General features: G+C 51.8%; 6 protein-coding genes across 6 annotated transcripts; 2 read left to right on the top strand and 4 right to left on the bottom strand.

The window, feature by feature from the left end:
• Nucleotides 1-1,844: 1,844 nt before the first annotated feature.
• Nucleotides 1,845-4,711, bottom strand: V2A60_001533 (chloride channel; the record flags this gene model as incomplete). The annotated part of the gene is made up of 5 exons (XM_083252893.1): nt 1,845-2,012; nt 2,068-2,445; nt 2,506-3,975; nt 4,025-4,407; nt 4,495-4,711. 5 exons carry the CDS (start codon nt 4,709-4,711, stop codon nt 1,845-1,847), a joined length of 2,616 nt encoding a protein of 871 aa, XP_083109019.1.
• A 1,543-nt stretch (nt 4,712-6,254) lies between these two features.
• Nucleotides 6,255-8,093, top strand: V2A60_001532 (rRNA-processing protein SAS10; the record flags this gene model as incomplete). The annotated part of the gene is made up of 1 exon (XM_083252892.1): nt 6,255-8,093. One exon carries the CDS (start codon nt 6,255-6,257, stop codon nt 8,091-8,093), a length of 1,839 nt encoding a protein of 612 aa, XP_083109018.1.
• Nucleotides 8,094-8,677: 584 nt separating this feature from the next.
• V2A60_001531 (uncharacterized protein) lies at nt 8,678-9,419 on the bottom strand (the record flags this gene model as incomplete). The annotated part of the gene is made up of 2 exons (XM_083252891.1): nt 8,678-9,310; nt 9,384-9,419. 2 exons carry the CDS (start codon nt 9,417-9,419, stop codon nt 8,678-8,680), a joined length of 669 nt encoding a protein of 222 aa, XP_083109017.1.
• A 1,154-nt stretch (nt 9,420-10,573) lies between these two features.
• V2A60_001530 (tubulin beta chain) lies at nt 10,574-12,211 on the bottom strand (the record flags this gene model as incomplete). The annotated part of the gene is made up of 5 exons (XM_083252890.1): nt 10,574-10,973; nt 11,029-11,816; nt 11,890-12,012; nt 12,072-12,095; nt 12,200-12,211. 5 exons carry the CDS (start codon nt 12,209-12,211, stop codon nt 10,574-10,576), a joined length of 1,347 nt encoding a protein of 448 aa, XP_083109016.1.
• Nucleotides 12,212-14,607: 2,396 nt separating this feature from the next.
• V2A60_001529 (COG1/VPS51 family protein) lies at nt 14,608-17,076 on the top strand (the record flags this gene model as incomplete). The annotated part of the gene is made up of 1 exon (XM_083252889.1): nt 14,608-17,076. The coding sequence occupies one exon, from the start codon at nt 14,608-14,610 to the stop codon at nt 17,074-17,076; it is 2,469 nt and encodes an 822-aa protein (XP_083109015.1).
• Nucleotides 17,077-17,174: 98 nt separating this feature from the next.
• On the bottom strand, nt 17,175-18,041 carry V2A60_001528 (ClpP/crotonase-like domain-containing protein; the record flags this gene model as incomplete). Its single annotated transcript, XM_083252888.1, has 2 exons — nt 17,175-17,796; nt 17,854-18,041. 2 exons carry the CDS (start codon nt 18,039-18,041, stop codon nt 17,175-17,177), a joined length of 810 nt encoding a protein of 269 aa, XP_083109014.1.
• Between the last annotated feature and the right edge of the window lie 709 nt (nt 18,042-18,750).

Raw genomic sequence — 18,750 nt, 5'->3', positions numbered from 1 at the left:
GATGAAATGATGGGGGTATTGTAGTATTTCAAAAAGCTATCCTTTGTTGAACTGCAAGTGATAGATGTTAGCAAGAGTTCGGACCGATCGTATATAATTTTTGGAGGCGGTGTGCGTTGCCGTTTGCCGTCGTGGTCAGGCTGGTAGGAGGGAGGCGACAAACGGGAGGCCGGCCGGCAGTGGCGTGAAGCTGACCTTGGTTGAATTGGGACGGCGGCACCAACGCTATCAATCTTGCTAATTCGGTCACCAAACAAGGACTTTGGTGTCGTAAGGAGGTGGACGAGGAGGAAAATGGCAATGTGAAGGGAGGGGGGTTGCTGTAGGGAAAGAAAGGCGAAACACGACGAGAGCAGACCCGGAGGGAAACCCGGCGGGGACGGCGGAGGTTGGGGTAGAACTCTTTATTAAGAGGATCCAGGAAAGTAAAGTACTTGTATGGAACGGATTCCAACGGCTCATTCGGCGCGCTTTGTGTGGGGTAATTCCGGGACCGACACTCTCCAACGTGGACTTGTAGTGACAAGCCGGCTCCTAGAGGGCGCCTCTTTGAATCAGTTGGTGCCCTTGGAAGCACCTAAATGAGAAGAAAGACCGGCATTACCAGCGAGCTGAGCAGTCGGTTCGCTGCCGGAGAGCGGCGCCACGGACAAGTTGGTGGATGCCCGCCTGCGGGCAGGCTTAATAGTGGATCTTTGTTGGAGAAACAACCCCGCGCCGCGAGCCTGGGATATCCTAAGCTGGGGGCTTTTAGTGGGCTCCATGGTCCCGGATTGGGGCGCGCCCAAGCCATCGCCCAGTGTCGCGATCCATCACGGCGGTCCACGGCCACCGAAGCCGCCCACGTCTACGCCGAGGGGACGCCTGCCAAATCGAACAGCCGTCCGCGGTTAGACTGAACTGCCGGCTGTGTATATGTGTGCGTGTATATATAGACATACACACACATAGATATATATTGGAGAGAGAGAGAGAGAGAGAGAGACATAGAGACTTTGTAGCTTACTTGCCAACTCTCGTTTTTCCTCTCAAATTCTTCTTCCTGTAGATGTCGTAGATGAACCGTCTTTCATGCCATCGCCAATCTATCACACCCCCACTACGCCGTACGGAGTCAATACCTGCCTACCAAGTCACTCTACTCCGACTGCCCCATTCTAGTGCAAGCTTCCCGCACTAGCTCTGCTCCAGTGGGTAAGGTACGGGCCCTTTGGAGGAAACCCAGATGCACCAACTCCTGGTCATGACCCTAAACGACTCCTCCTCAGACGACTGCAGAAAGAACTATGCTTTTATTTATCTCCCATTTCGAAGTATATACCTTCTACCAGTATAAACCCGATTAGTAGTTAGTTCAAACCCGCGGCAACTACGCTTGTGCACAATGCAGCTGCTGAAGCTGGCGGGCACGCCCGCGCACCACCCGAAGAGCCGCCCATCTTCTCCCGATGTCGGCAGAGATCTCATCTCACCCATGCTCGGATCTAATCATATGACTTGGCGACAGGGAAGACAGACACCATGCACTTTTCAAAATGCGACGTAATAACAATTCGGCCAGCCCTCCTCATGGTTACAACACCTATCTAGCCTGATAAGGGTTCCAAACCTGTCTGGCGTTGAATCGCCATCTTGTGTCAAACTCGCTCAATCACTTCAAAGACTGTGACAGCACTGCTATGTGGATGGAAATAATGAATTCAAACTAATAAAATGCAGACGTCGGTCCATGCAATGCAATGCTGAAATAACAATACTCGCAATGATAAATCCCGTCACATGCAACAACTTCAACGCCTCCCGCAGATGCACTGGTCCGACATGCCCACCGCCCTGCCATTGTTCTAGCTCTGCTCCTCCTCTTTCTCACGCATGTGTCTTACAAATGTCTTTTTGTGGATCATACCAGCATATCGTCCGTCCTTAGTCGCACAAATGTATCGTAGACCAAGCTTTACAAAACATTCGTAGACAAGATCTGTTGGGGAGCGCAAATCAAGTGCTACCGGGGCCTGGTCACAATCAGTCACAGTTCAACAAGTATCCGAGTTCAACCTAGTAACGTACCGGATCAATGTACGGCGTAAAGTCGGTGGGGTCCACAATGTCATCCTCGTCCTCATCAAAGCTAGGGACTCGGTCCATCAGACACAAACTAGTCGCTTCGTCTTCGAGTTGATCCAGTGCGAATTCTAAATCCGGTGCTGGTATTAGTCCCACCAGCACGTCATGTCGTAGAATCGGCAGTCCACCGTCAAGCTCTCCCGCGCGATGCAAGATTTCCAGCTTTGACCGAAGCTTGGTCGCCGCTACAAGAGGGGAGTTGGTAATGTCGATGATTCTCTCCCGCCGGAAGCGTGTAATGATATCAGCTAGATCACCAGTAAAGACGGGTTTATGCTTATTATCCAGGAAAGGATAGGCGTTCATTGAAGTCAAAAGGTCCTTCTCATGGTTAGCAAGCCGCCCACGTCAAAACAGAGCAAACAAAGCCCCTTCACTTACGTAAATGCTGTTTGGCTCCATGGCATCTGCTGTCCATTTTGCGACCAAGATGCTGAGTGAGAACGGTAAAACATAGTCCAGACTGCCCGTTAACTCAAACAAAATGACTGCCAGAGTGACTGAAAGACGCGTAACTCCGCACATTGTGGCACCGGCCGCAATTAGTCCATATACACCAGGTTGGATGCATGTACCATCGGCCTCTGTTGCGCAGTTCCCCCAAATACGCCAAGTAGGCGCGGCCAAGACGAGCCACTGAACCAGGTGGCCAACCATACGACCCATCAGGCCTCCAACGACCATGGACGGAATGTAAATACCGGCGGGGACCTTGATACCAAACGTGATGACTGTCAAGAATCCTTTGATCAAGAATGCAACTACCAGGGTCTTGAGGATTTTCGGAATGTCGTCGATTGAGTTTGGACACAAACCTAGCTCGTCGCGGTTGGCATCAGTCGAGTCGTCGCAAGGAGAGGCGAGGTTGAGGAGCAGTTTCGCAACAGGCAGTTTTGTCAGTACATTCCAATAGCTGAGTAACCCGGTCATCAGTGCAACGAGGAACACCTCAAACATGGGATACTTCTTGATCACTTTGAGGCGACGGAATGTGTGCGCCCAGTGCTTGGATGCTTTGATGAACAAGGCACCTAGAGCACCACCAAGAATGCCTACCAAAATAAAGCTGCCCAGCTCAAAAAACTCCCAATCAACCAGGTATCGAACTTGAAACATGACAATCTTGTGCGTTCCGTACGGGTTCAGAAATTTGAGGGACAGGGCAGCAACAATGCAGCAGAAGAATGTTCTGAAGAGCGTCTTTGCAGGGAAGAAGTATGATACTTCCTCTAGCCCAAACAACACTCCGCCGAGAGGAGCACCGAAAGCAACAGCTACGCCGGCTGCTGCAGCCGCAGACAGAACCTCTCGTCGCTTGGCATCGTTGCGGTCATACTTTGAAAAGAGACGGCAAGCAATATTCCCTACACACGCGGCCATGTGCACGTAAGGGCCTTCCTTGCCAAGGCTGAGCCCCGAAGAGACCGAGAACACCAAGGCCACCATCTTGATTATGAGTGTCTTCAAACCGAGGAAACCGTGCAAGACAAACCCACTCAGAATGACTCGGACTTCAGCAACACCACTTCCGGCGGCGGCGTAGTAAATCATTGGCGGGTTTGGCTCCGGTACATCTTCCTCGGGCGATGGACCAGAGCTATCGTCGGCATGTATATCGTTGGCGGGTTGTGGCAATTGCTCTGCCGCCAAGTTTTCATCCAGGGTTGTAAGTTGATAAGATGAAGCGACAACGGTTTTGGTCCACAGCGCAATCCAGCAGGACAATGCAGACAGAGTAAGGACCAAGAATAGATAGACGAGATAATCAGTCCAGTGCGCTGCTAGTGAATGGATTTGGAATGCTTGCGACCAACTTTTCCAGTCTTCGCAGTCGCCTCTGGGGCAGCATTTCTGTCGTAACATTAGATTTGTAACATGATGCATCGCAATTCGAGCTAACCTTTTCATCCAAATACCAAGCTCTGGCACAAAAACCATCTTTGAAATCAAAAACTGTGGACTCCGTGACATCAACAGCGTATGCGATCAATGCAATGATGACGCCGCAAAGCGCACTAAGAAACCATCCTTGCGCACCATCCAAGGCGTTCAAGACTCGACCACGTAAATCTTTGCGTGCACGAAGGGCCTTGACTCGATGCGAATCAGCGATGGTATCGTGAACCCAATCGGTGCTGGTAAACTGGTCGTACCAGACACGTTCCTCGGGGAAGATGGAGCCTTTGGATTCAGTCAAGCTGCTTCTGCCTTCACCAAGCGCAGAAATTAGCCTCTGGCCCCACGAAGGCTGCCGGCTATGGTGTCTCGTACCGCGAAGACTGCCTGAACGCAATGAAACACGGTTAGAAGGTTCAGATGGCTCAGATGGCACCGTCACTAGCAGAGGTGGGTGGATCAAGGATAACGAACCCGTGTGACTTTGGTGACGAGATAGGCGGGCAACAGGTCTAGGAGAGCGGCCACCGTTATCTATTCGGATGCGGGATCTAGAGGTATGCAGCAGCGGAGACAGCTCGCTAGGTTCGGCGGCGGTCGAGTGATGTCGTCGATGGTTGGGCCGACGCGAGGCTCGTGGAGAATCTGGCTGCTGATGGGTGCCGTAGTCGTCACTCTGCTGGGAGTCCATGCTGGCTGGGCCAGTGAAGCTCTGGAAAACGACCCGTGTCGAGTCGAATAGGAAAGAGTCAGCCGACTGAACGAAAGGAAGCCCAGCTCAGGACCAGGGAGTGATGGAGCTGTTTCGGCTGAGATGTTGCAACCGCAAGCAGGACGGGTGGTTGGTTGGTTGGAGCAACTGCCCACAGCGCGTAGGGATGTTGAAGGAGGACCGTATAAATATCGTAGAGTAGGTTGGGTGCTGAAATGCCTGGCAGTATTGAAAGTACCAGGTCGCGTTATAGCTTCCCGTGCTTTGCAGATGCACCAGACCTCGCAACGGAGGGAGGTGTGGCCCGTATCGTCGTGTATGGATGGACGAGGTTCACGTGGACTTGAAATGCGTCTCGAGGCTCTCCACATCAAAGGGCTAGGTACCTTCACAGTGGCCCGCAGAAATGATCAGTGGACCGGGATCGAACTAGGAGGGCGAGATTGCATGAATAATGGGAGATGTACGGAGTAGTTTGCATGTGATGCGAAAACGGACAGCGTCACACACCGTGCAAGAAAAATAAAACGATGCGATTCGGATCAAAACCAAACGGCCTCGAAGATGATGCAGCTGCAGCCACAGTTTGTCGTTGACAGGTGGGGGGTAGCACAACGCGGTACCTTACTGAGTACCAAGGTACCTAGGTACCTTAGTACCTAAGGTACTAACCTAGGTAGGTACCTCATTCCCAGGTGCCTTACAGCATGATACAGCATGATTACCAGTAAGAGGCGCTGAACGGTGGTGCCCAGGTGTACTGAGCTGGGGCTCTTCCACGCCTACCTACTAGCCTACTGAGTACGTATCTAAGTTACATAAGGTGCCTACCGTACGTAGGCACTACTACTTAAATAACCTAACTGTACTTATTTAGCGGCTTTAGCAAGGCACCAAAGCTAAATTCCAGGCGCTGCCTGCCCGTGTTCTGGTGTGACATCAGCGCCTTCTTGCTGGCAAGGGAGCCTGGCAACCTTTGCCTGGCAGCCTGGTGGGGGCCCGGGGTCGCTAGCGGGGGGAGCGAGCAGGGGAGGAGGGGGGAGAAGGCTTGCTGAATGGCGACTGAACTCGCCAAGTTCCGCCTTGCAGCAGCACCTGGCCAAGACTCTCGGGCTAATCACCTGCACCGCCGTCAGTTAGGTCATCCCTCCAATGGCCAAGACGACGCCACCAAGCGATGTACTGTTTTGAAGTGGTGCGAGTGGTGCTATCTTGTGGTTGCAATCTATTCATTACACTCGTCGCCGTATTGCTTCGAATTCGATGTTGCTACGCCGTACTTCAATATATTGGTGCAGCATGCAAGCCTACTATTAGCACCACTATTATGGCGCCTACCAGTACTTACTTTTAGGTACTTGCCGACAATTGCTGCACCTCCCCATCTATAACCCGATAGCCCCACATCCATCTCCTTATCTTATCAGACGCCCAAAAATTTCCATGTCGCCAGAAAAATCCAGCGTCGAACTTCTCATGCCAAATCCAACCGTGGAAACTTCAATCCCCCAAACTCGTCAAAATGGGCAAAAAAAGAAAGTCTTCCGGCCGCAGTGCCGGCTCCAAGGGGCCACGGGATTTTGACCCCAAAGATGCCCGTCTTGGTCCCATCAGCACGTACGAAGACGTCGCCAATTCCGAGGACGAACACTTTCTCAACCAAGACACCATAATGCTCGATGACGAGCCTGACAACAAACGTCGCCGCCAAGACGATGACATGGAGCTTTCTGACGAAGAGATCCTCGGCTATCAAGATTCAGATTCCGAGAACGAATCAGACGATCGCGGTCTCGCGTTTGGAAAAAAGGCTGTTTCAGCTTCGAAGAAAAAGGCAGCCGACGACGATGACGACAATGACGAGGCAGAGGAAGAAGAGGAGGATGTTGGCTGGTGGGGGTCCTCCAAAAAAGAATACTACGATGCCGACAGAATCGAAACAGAAGCCGATGCTCAAGAGGAAGAAGCCGAAGCAAAGCGCATTCAGAAGAAGAAGCTAGCCAAGATGCAAGAACAGGACTTTGTCTTTGACGGCGATGACTGGCTGGCAGCCGATGGTGATGCGGAGGATGGCGGCGATACGGTTACCGAGGTTCTCCAAGAAATCGAAGTCAGCGACGACATGCCACCAAAAGACAGGTATCAGCTCCTCGTCACGAGATACCCAGAGTTTGAATACCTCGTTACCGAATTTGAGACTCTGCAACCGATACTAGCCAATCTCAAGGCCGCTGCCAAGTCGGCACCTCCCCAATCGCTCGAGTCGGTCAAATACTGGGTTCTCGGATGCTACATTGCTGCGCTGGCGAGCTACTTTGCTATTCTTGCAGCGCCAGCTAGGGACGCCGAGAAATCCTCAAAGCCAGCCAACCCATCGGATCTACGCGATCACGAAGTCATGGGGACACTTATCGACTGCCGCAATGCATGGACGAGGGTCCAGAAGCTGCAGCCTGTCCAAGTTGTCGCCGGCGATGACGATGAAAGCATGGATGCTACCGGGGTCGACCAGATTGCCGCAGTTGTGAAGCCTAGCAAGAAGCAATTAGCCAAAGAGAAGGCCGTTGTAGCAAAGAAGAAGGCGGAGCTGGCCAAAGCGAAGGAGATTGAAGCATCCGTTGCTGATTTATATAATCTGCCGCTATCCAATGGCAAGGGAAATAGGAGATCGAAGACACTCGTCGCGCTCGCTGAGGACGACAACTCCGATTTCGGCGAAGAGGATGCCCTTGACGCGCGAACTGCCGCCGAAAAGGCTGCTCGCAAGAAGAGTCTCAAGTTCTACACATCCCAGATCGCGCAGAAGGCGAATCGTAGAGCCGGTGCGGGACGCGATGCCGGTGGCGACATGGATATTCCTCACCGCGAGCGTCTCCGTGACCGTCAGGCCCGATTACTCGCCGCCGCTGAGAAGCGTGGCAAGCGCGACTCCAAGCACGGCGCCGACCTCGGCGCTGACAGTGATGACGGCGACGATGCCGCTGCCAAGGCGGTCCGCGGCGACGAAGACGAATACTACGACATGGTCGCTCACAAGGCCAAAGACAAGAAGGAAGACAAGGCTGCCCGCTACGCCGCCTACGCTGCTGCTAGCAAGGCTGACCGCGTAGTCGAGATTGAACAAGTTGGCGAGGATGGCAAGCGCAAGATTAACTATGCTATTGAGAAGAACAAGGGACTAACGCCAAAGAGGAGCAAGGACGTGCGCAACCCCAGGGTCAAGAAGAGGAAGCAGTACGAGGCCAAGCAGAAGAAGCTCAAGAGTATGAAGCCCGTCTGGCAAGGTGGCGAACCCAAGGGTGGATACAAAGGAGAACAGTCCGGTATCAATGTTGGAGTTGTCAAGAGTACAAGATTATAAAAGCGTTCATGTCAATAATATACAACTTTCACTGTCTTTAGTCTAAACTCCGTCCCTTGTCGAAATATCAGACCGAATAACTGCATATAGTATCGGGCAAAGGCAGTCAAGGGGTTGGATGGCGATACGCGCCCTGTTTTGGTCGATTTTGGGTCTATTAACAGAATTGGTGAGGCTTTGAGCACATCGCGCGCTACTGACGAGTGGCATCAGGGATTTATTGCGGACTACACAACACCCTAAAGTAAGCACGATACGCTTGCGATGGGAAAGATACATGGCCGACTTCAGAGGTTCTCGTTCTCGGAGTGGCTATGTATTCTTTGTTTTTTGTTGTTTCTTGCCGCAATGACAATGTTGAAAGACGGGAGAGTCGAGAAGAAGATGTTGGTGGCATGAGGGCCAGATGTCGTGTAAGTTAAGGATGTCATGCAAGTCAAGGAAGTCATGTAAGGCGAGAATACAATTCGGGGGTATCGAAATGGAGGGCGGTCGGTGCAGCAGTGATACAAGTACATGCTTCAGATATGCGATAGTTGCAAGTCAAGTGCTCTTTCATTGATCATTAGAGTACCGGCCGTTGCTCAGCCTTTTCTGTAATTTCCCAGCTCATGGACTTGGTCCTGCCGAGGCGCTCCAAGCTCTGCTACTGGCACCGGGGAAGAGACCGCGGCCGTACTGCTCCACGGAACACCAACACCGGGCTTGCCTTCTGTACTCTGGAGTTCTGCCGGAGTGTATGCGCTGTGGCTTGATACCTGCTTCCCCCGACGACGACGACGGCGCAGCACAAACCACGAGGCTGCACCAATGAGAGCGACTCCAACGACAATGCCAACGACAATACCAGCAATGCTTCCTTTGCCCAGGGCCGCGTGTTGCTGATCCGCGGCCGAGCCTGTAGACGTCCCGCTGGGAGCGTTTTTCGTCGTCGTCGTCGTCGTTGTCGTCGTCGTCGTCGTCGTGGATGTCGTTACTCCTGCCGTCGTCAGACTTCCGGTGCATGACGCTGCCATCGACGTCGGCTGCGTTGCGCTCGTTTGGAAGTACCCGGCTGTTACGGGTGCCAGTGGTCGGTCTGAGGGAGCACAGGCGGCGGCGACAAAGGTGCCGTGGTTGTCGAAAACAGCCACGCCGAACTGTGCCTTGTCGCAGCACCACGAGTCCGTGAGGAGCGTGTCGCCAAAATGCCATAGATTAGACCCTGTATCTGCGCACTACATTCCGCGGCAGCTCATTGTATCAGTACTTTTGCTCTTTCTTCAGTCATTTTTCTTCTTCAGCCTCCACTCTGGCAGCCCCGGTCATCGCCAGACGAATGGGCATGGTCTGTAGTAGTATACCTTTGGGGCGTCAGCGACACGTGAAGCACAGTCCTCCCCATCCGGGCAGCAATACGCATTCCCGCCGCTGATGTCACACTTTGAGCTCGCCGGGCAGCACCTGGTGTTGGCGTAGCCATCCAACGCACCATCACAAGCAGTCGGCGCACCACCTCTGCAGGGCCCTGGGGATCTGTTGGCGAAACCGCCCGTGTAATTGCAAAACGTCGCGAGTCCGGGCTGCAACAGAGCGAGCAGGGTACAGGCAAAGCCGCTTAGGCGCATCTCTTCGACTGCTCTGGTGCAAGCTAGGGCGACGAAGATGGTCGTCAGAATACAAAAGTCAAATGTTGAATACAGATACGCAAGATCAATTTGAAGTTGAGGGAGAACTTCGTATAACGGGGGGACGAGCGATGATCAGGCGGCTCAATGGAGCATAAATAGCATACAGAATGTACCACCCGAGGCTGACAAGTTACTTGGGCAACAGTCAGCGACCTGCATACGCCCAGACGGGCAGCAACTTGAAACATATCCCTAGTCAATCTGACAAAAAATCAAGATTTTCCAAGTATTTTGGGATCATCGCTCGTGTATCCTATCTGATACTTTGTCTTGCCGCACTCATAAATGATTCTTTTGTGGCCGCAAGCACACCACAAGCCACACCCCAGGACATTTATCGACAAACATTTGCATTGCTGATACGTAGCGCTCTCTCCTTCAATATCTTATGACAAGTCTCTTTCCCATATTATTGAAGTTCTTGCGGATGGTTGGCAATGTACTGAAATTTTCGTCAGGCGCGGAGACATTTTATCTTCTCTCATCAAGATAGAGACTAGTTGATGTACCTCGACAAATGCTTTTTTATTTACTGGTAGCTAGAAATCCCTCAATACCTTGCCAATATGCATGTCTCGTTTCGAATTTCTATCCCTCTTCGCTGTAGTTCATTTTTGCAGCACTGAAGCCCGCTGATTGTGTGTGTGCGCTAGTTGGCGCAGCGCATGCACGCGAGACTCGCCAGTTGCGAAGACTACATCACAGACAATTGTGAAGAAATATAGAGTAATTGCGATACGAAATATCCAGTCAGTACATACTAGCATGATGAATAGCTACCTCGGTGCCAATACTGGCGCTAGACTAGAACTACGCTCCCAACTCTGCGTCCCCTGGGAGGTCTTCCTCAAACTCTTCTTCGTCATCATCAATTGTTGCATCCTGATATTGCTGGTACTCGGATATGAGATCCTTCATATTCGATTCGGCCTCGGTAAATTCCATCTCATCCATACCCTCACCAGTGTACCAATGCAGGAACGCCTTGCGTCGAAACATGACAGAGAATTGGGCATCAACACGCTTGAAAATATCCTGGATAGAGGTCGAATTTCCAATAAAGGTAGAAGACATTTTAAGGCCCTTGGGAGGCACAGCACAAAGCGCGTTTTGGATATTGTTGGAAATCCAGTCGACAAAATAAGTCGAGTTCTTGTTTTGTATCTTACGCATTTGATCTTCAACTTCCTTCATTGCAACTTTGCCACGGCTAGTTGCCAGTTAGTAAGCTAAACCGGTCATCCAACTATCACATAAATACGTACAATATAGCGCAGCAGGTTAAGAAACGGCCGTTGCGGAAGTCGGATGCCGCCATCATGTTTTTTGGGTCAAACATTTGCTGGGTTAGCTCGGGGACAGAAACAGCCCGGAATGAGTGCGAGCCTCGGCCGGTCAAAGGAGCAAATCCAACGGTAAAGAAATGGAGGCGAGGAAATGGCACCAGGTTGACTGCCATCTTGCGTAGGTCTGAGTTCAGCTGGCCGGGGAAGCGAAGGCAAGTCGTAATACCCGACATCACAACTGACACTAAATGGTTGAGATCTCCGTATGTAGGATCGGTTAGCTTCAGAGTTCGCGAGCAAATGTCATACAGAGCTTGGTTATCAATGCAAAATGTCGCGTCAGAATTTTCGACGAGTTGATGAACTGATAGAGTGGCGTTGTATGGTTCAACGACAGTATCCGAGTTGCCAGGAGACGGAACGATTGAATACGTCGCCATCATGCGATCCGGAAATTCTTCGCGAATTTTAGCAATCAGTAACGTGCCCATTCCGGATCCAGTGCCGCCTCCGAGAGAGTGCGTGATTTGGAAGCCCTGGAGGCATTCGCAATTTTCCGCTTCCCTGCGGACACAATCAAGGACCTCGTCAACAAGTTCTGCACCCTCGGTATAATGGCCTTTGGCCCAGTTGTTGCCGGCGCCAGATTGGCCAAATACGAAGTTGTCAGGGCGGAAAAGCTGGCCGAGGGGGCCGGCGCGAACGGCATCCATGGTGCCAGGCTCAAGATCGATGAGGACAGCCCGCGGCACGTAGCGATCGGAAGCCTGAAGACATTCAAGTCATTACCATCGGCGACAACAAGTAAATTTTTCATCTCAGTCATGATTTTTGCCATACCTCATTAAAGTAGACATTCATACGTTCAAGCTGAAGGTCAGAAGAGCCATGATAGGCACCACTGTTGTCAAGGCCATGCTCGGCAGAGATGGTCTGCCAAAAGGCACTTCCAACTTGATTGCCCTGCAGCCCAGCTTTTAGAAGTGACTTTGTATATAGAAATACCAGCAGACGCTACTTACGCACTGTCCGGTTTGTAAGTGGACCTATCGAAGGAGGGAGATGTGTTAGCCATTTCAAGAGCTAAAATAGCCAGTTGCAGTGGCCACCACACGGAGAGATTGCCAGGGGTGGGCAAACATGGACTCACGATTTCACGCATCTTGGCGACTGGGGCTCTTCAGCAGGAGTTGCCACTATGTAGAGGCGAAAAGGTTTGTCGAGGGAGAAAACCAGTCGGGGAGCGTAGTGAGGAGTACACAAGACCTTATGTGCAACTTGAGCACTGCGGACATTGTTTTGTCCTTATAAGCGTCAGCTGACTTTTTGACGCAGTGCAGCTACAAAAAGAAATTTGCAGCAAGGTCGCTCGCTAGGCAGAGGTATTTCTCGGCGCGCTTCAAGAGCCCGCGTTCCGGCTGTTGCCTTGCCATCCACCAATATTGACCCAAGGCGTCGACAGGCACAGGGCTGGCCAAGATGATCCCTCTCCATGGATGGTTCCACATGCTCCTATCAGGCAGCCATGCATTGCATCCCAGCAGCGGGAAGCAAACTATTGTCGGAACCTTCCGACTGGCAAGAGCTGGCAAGGCCTCGCGCAAACATGCCACTGGCTCGACGTAATCTTGCAAGCATTCAGACCCGTGTGGGTGGAACATAACTGCATATCCAACGGGCAGGTAGTCCGTTTCTTGTACGCAGATCCGGAGGCGCCTAGAGCAGCTCTGCCCGCGGGCAGCAGTCACTAAAGTGATGTGACTGGTTAGGCAGCAATATGCTGCCTACATACTACCCTGGCAACCACTGCACATGGGCTCATGATGTTCTTGCCAGCGGGGACGTTTGAAGGGCAGGTTTATACCAGGAATGGACGCAAAGAACACCATGGCTAAGGCTGATGATGTTTGTAAGTCCCGGAACTGTAAGTTGGAGCGCGTGTGTCGTTGATGCCGCTAAATACCCCACAATCTAGCAGTCAATACTTATATTAGCCTTGCTGTGAACAGTTAGTAGTTTGGTGCATTATTATGCCCAGATTCTGACTTTTTGAGTCGACCAGATACTCACTCAGATCGGTATATTAATACCCGCCTCCGCTAACTATAGGCTCGATTAGCAATGACTAGCTGAAGATAATTTTACGTATTTTTCAAGTCGAATTTTCAACAGATGATATCCTAACTTCTATCTTCGTATCAATTAAGAGTACCCCGATTTAAGTGTTATTAGTACCTGTTTCATAGTTTTTGATATTAAGAAAACTGGGGTACCAAAAGGCGCCAGTAAGACTAGCAAAAGACTATACCAAGTTATCTAATGTTATTCAAACACAAGTGATTAGCTAGACCCGCGAAGGACTCGATATTCCAGTATTGGTTTTTTGCTTCCTTACTTTAAAATATGACCTCTAAGGCCGCATTAATACGAGTCTCAATTTTCGCTGATGACTGGATAAGGTCTGATTCTTGTCAGCAGCACGATACGTTGGAGCGGTTGTGATGAAACCCGCATATTCGCTTCTTCTGCTTGGCATTTCACTGGCACTCCTATGATTTCGTCACCTTTTTTTTACACGAATGGGACAGCGTCAGGCTGCCGTCGATAGAAATGTCTCATATGGCTCTGCATGGTAATTCTCAAGAGGGGCTGACAAGAGTCGTATGGAAGCCACGACACTACATTCATGAACAGGGAAACAATTTCGGGCTGAAGTAATCATACATCCGCCATTATTCTTCTTTTCAACGCCCACTTTGACTCAGCGAGACAAGTGATCTATGTTGGATTTCACTTGTGCGCTCAACTGGAAGATGAAGGACGACCAAAGAATTAAGGGCCCAGCATTGAACTTTGTCCGGAAGGCATTGAGTCCTCTCGCACTTCACGTACTTTCCGTGTAAATTTACGGCTATTGAGCCTAGCATAGCATAATTATCTACGCCGTAGTCGGTGTAAAGGCCGAGCGGATAAGCCAAATACAGAGTAGCTCTCATGTGAACGATATAGCGAGAGATCCAGGCTACAGAAAACTACTGTGTAGCCTCATGTGCTCTCGCGTAGAGCTTAAGAGCTCCCGGAGAATCCCACAACTGATTGGGTCTGCTCGATGCTGAACGACCCAGAAAGTTCGCTTATAACACGGGCATGCGGCCTCGTGCCCAACTCGGCGGTACTCCTATGGGTGGATTACCGATTAGCAGTGTAGCTACGTATGGGTGGAGGTCTTGAGGTCTTTAGTTCAAAGCAAGCTGATGATTATTTGATTTATATAAGTTTAAATGAACATGGTCTGCCATTAATTAATTTGCTTGTTTCTGTAGCTTGTTGCTGCTCTTCGGGATGCAGTGCCCCACCAAGACTTCGGTGGACTGGCTGGTAACCAAGCTCCACGTCAACGCTTTCATCTCGCACCACGGGAGATCACCGCAAGCAATAGCAGCCGTCGCAGGGCAGTTGCAACATTATAATGCCGGGTCGATAACAATCTCCCGGAGTCAATCGATACCACATGCCATCCCATACCTTCAATATCTACACGGCCGAAAATCTCCCACGATGGGATCCCGCGACCCCTCGACGTACGAAAGCTCAGAGGAGATCTTCTCCTCGACGCTGACGCTGCCTCAAATCCGGACTCTTCACAAATCGCTCCATGTGCAGATTGAGGAAAAGTCTACCCGATTACGCACCCAAGTTGGTGGTTCGTACCGAGAACTATTGGGCACAGCCGATGCCATCGTCCGCATGCGACGCGACAACGATGAAGTACAGCGGATCCTCGGCACCATGGGCAGCCGCTGTGGGCGGACAGTTGTGACATCCAAAGCTGCCAACCTGAGCAAGTTTGAAGGTCATCAGGAGAATCCCTCTGCGGCGGCAGCGACACGAATTCGTCTGCTTGAGGCGTGCGCGCTGGTGTCGGAGCGTATCCTCAAGGGCGGCGGCGGGCTCGGTGACGGTACAACGAGGGGTGATCGACTGGTTCTTGCTGCCAAAATCCTTGCGCTGAGTAGGCTCGTTGTAAAAAGCTTTGGCGACAACACTGCCGCCCCCGATGCTCAAGCCTCGGCAGAGGTACTCAAGAAGACGTTGGATGCGCTTCGCCGACGACTGCGGAGACGCGTGGAAAGGCTTCTTGAAAAGCCTGGTGACGACTCTCAGCGAATTGATATATTAAAAGCGCTCTGTGTTCCGAGTCTCACGTCAAGTTCTGGTGCAAAGGATGCCCTGCGATTCTTTCTCGACACGCGCAAGAATGCCATGGCGAGGGCATTTGACATTGGGGATGGCGAGCGATCGCGAACACTGGAGAACGTCGTGCATGCCCTTCGTTTGTACACGCGAACTCTATTAGACGTTCAAGCATTATTGCCTACAAGACTTCCCGAGGCGCTTTCCAACCTCAAAAAGCATCCATTGGTCGAAGACGAGGCCCTGCAGCGTATCGAAAATCTGCGACTTGATGTATATGGATCATGGTGTACTGAAGAATTCCAATACTTTACACCATTTATTCGGCACGACGATCTTGACGGCAAGCAAGCACGAGAGATGCTCTCTGACTGGGCGGAGGACGGATCTCAGTGTTTGCTCAACGGCCTCAAGCAGACATTGGAAGAAATGACCGACTACAAACACATAATGCAGCTCCGCACCGAGGTTCTTCAGATGTGGATACGCGATGGTGGCAAGGCGAAGGGCTTAGATCCACAGGAAATGCAAGGCGATTTACGTCAGGTTATCAATAGTCGCATGCTGGCAGTCTTGGAGAGCAAGGTATCGAAGCTTCGACTGGTCGGGTCTGAAATCACGGCTACACTTCAAGGCTGGCAAGTTGGTGTCACTGACAAGCAAGAAAAGCTTTGGGACCACGTCGGCTACGAGGATGCCCTGGCTACCGGCGCGATGCCGTTCCTAGAAGAGGTTGTCTCACGGCTATACGGAAGGAACAATGCCGTCTCCAAAGCTGTCCACAGTTACATGTCATGGTATAGAGTCATTGACGATATCAAAGATGTAGTTGATGCACTCAAGCAGCAGCGTTGGGACAATGATTATGACGAGGTGGAAGATGAAGAAACTATTGAAGCAAGACAACGAGTTCTTGGTAAGGAAGACCCTAACCTGCTGCAAAGTAAACTCGACACCACACTGGACAAGACATACAAAGAGCTGGAGGCTCACCTCACGGAGTTGTGGGAGATGGAGAAGGATAAGAGGCACGGCGCCGGCGTTGCAATGTATTTTTTGCGAGTCGTTCGCGACATTCGAAGTAAATTGCCCAGTCGCGCCGCCGTGCAGAAGTTTGGGCTGAGCATGGTACCCGCTTTGCATGCCACGATCGCTGAAGAAGTTGCAGATGCAGCCATCAGAGACTTTACACTGTCAGGGCTCTCCGTACGGGTCGTCACTGGCAGGCCGCTCTGGGAAGGTGACCCTTCTGTTCCGAGTCAGCCTTCAGCAGAGCTGTTTAGCTTCCTGCATGGCCTATCAACCACCATGTCAGAACTCGGCATCGATTTGTGGACCTCTGGTGCTACGAGAGCACTGAAACAGAAACTCGGTCATGGCCTACGCGCGGCGTGGACGAAGGAGCTAGAAAGCTTAACTGCCAAGGGCTCAACGGAGGACAAGGGTACGAAGGAACCGTCAAAGGAGAAAAGGCAGAAGAAGAAGAAGGGCAAGCTTTCTACAGACAAGGAAAGCGAGACTATAGAGCCGGGAGACGTCAACGAAATTGCGGGCGATGAAGAAATCGTTGGCAATGAAGAAGATAGGTCCGCGGATAAGGGGCAAGCTAGCCCAGAGCTGGTCAAAGACATATGTACGCAATGGCTGTTTGACATCTCCGTCTTGCAGAATTGTGTGGGAAGTGAAGAGAGCGCCCGAGAGGATCTCTTACATGTGGCAGAGCAGGTTTATAAGCACACTGGTATTAGTGATGCATCTGCGCGTAAGCGCATCATCAAGCAGGCTGGCGAGTTTTGGCAGCGTATCAGCCTCTTATTTGGCTTGTTAGCATAGAAGCTCCAGAGTCACTCCACAATAGATGAGATATGGTTCTTGGATGAGGTTACTATTAACAGAATTGTTTTGTATCTGGGGGAGCATACGGCTCCCTCCTACAGCTTATGCCGCTTCTCTCCCGAGGCAAGCTTGCGGAACTCCTCCTGCGGGATGCCCTTGACGAACCTCTGCAGGCCGGCCATGACCTCCTTGGAGTTTTGCGACTCCATGATGGCCCGCTCCGGCGCCTTGAGCAGGCTCTTGATGCCCGTCATGCTGTCGCCGTTGAGGTGCTCGCCCATGATGTCGTCCACCTCCTTGAGGACGCGCGCGTGGAAGCTCTGCCAGTCGGGCTCGTCAAAGATGGCGTTGACGAAGCCGCAGCGCTCGAGCGCGTCGGCGTGGATGCGCCGGCTCGCGATGAGGGCCTCGGCCGCGCGCGCCGGGCCCAGGCGGAGGGCGAGCGCGCGCGAGGCGCCGCCCTCGGCGACGAGGCCCAGCGACGAGAAGGGCGTCAGGATGAAGGTCTTGGGCGTGCAGTAGACAAAGTCGGCGTGGCCGACGAGCGCGGCCGACAGGCCGACCGCGGGGCCGTTGAGGCCAAAGACGAGCACCTTGGGGTGCTCGGCCAGCGCGAGCGTCGTGTTGAGGTTGAAGGCGGAAAAGTTTTGCAGCCAGTAGCTGTAAGCCTCCTCGGGATCCGTCGGGGTGGCCCTGCTGATGCTCACATCGGCACCGCTGGAGAAGATGTCGTGTCAGTATCACCCTGGAGGGGGTCAAGAGAACTGTTCTTACGCGGAAAAGAAGCGGCCCTTGCCCATGATGACGGTCACAAAGACTTCGTCATGCTTCTCAATCTCACGCAGCGTCTGCGCAATCTGAAAGTAGTACTGCTGCGTGAGGGCATTGAGCTTGCTCTGGTTGTCTATTGTGATGAGGGCAACGCGGCCTCGGTATTCCACGCTAATGACCTTGTCTGACATGGCGAAGGGGTTTTATGACGGATGATGTGTTGCAACGGTGAAGCTGCCAGGTAGCAGCAGGGGGGGATGATTGGTCGAGGTGTGAGAAACGGATGGCCGCAGTCGAGTTCCCGCGCAAGAAAGAAAATTCGAGTATGCAGCGTATATATGTACAATGGTTTGAATTTTGGGACAATTGCTTGGCGAGATTCAATGAAAATGAAGCTTGCAAAAAGAGACAGCAGGGATGTTCGTTATATGTTACTGGCACCTCTCCCCACGGAACAGGTTCCCCAGAGTTCTGAGCCGAGGCTACCGTCAAGGTGGGGCCGGAGGCGGCGCGGACACCTAGCTGCCTTTCCGCCACGTCTGGGCCATTTGTCCATGGAGAACGATTGAACAGGTTATGGTAATCATTGGCATGGCAAATAGCCGAAAGATCACTCGCCGTGTCGTCGCTTTGGGATACAGTGTGGAGCTACAAACGTGCTCTGCAATAGACTTGGCTGATGGCCTCTCAGTCATGCCCATTAGAGGTTCATAGTCAGTTGCAGGGAGATTGAAATATTGACAGAATTTCATTACTATGTTCAACTATAAATTCATCCATACAGTTCCTACTGAGTAGAAAACTGGCTCCCAAACGCCATGAAGCAGTGTTCTTCTCTGCTGTGCAAATGCTTTTTTACTCTTTCCCAATATCACTGGCTCCCAAAGTTATTTTCAAAGA

This window comes from Cordyceps javanica, chromosome 1, assembly GCF_051103115.1.
Source record: "Cordyceps javanica chromosome 1, complete sequence".
In the NCBI taxonomy this organism is placed as follows: Eukaryota; Fungi; Ascomycota; class Sordariomycetes; order Hypocreales; family Cordycipitaceae; genus Cordyceps; species Cordyceps javanica.
Note: the sequence above shows the minus strand (reverse complement) of the source record. Positions and strands in the feature narration are given on the sequence as shown.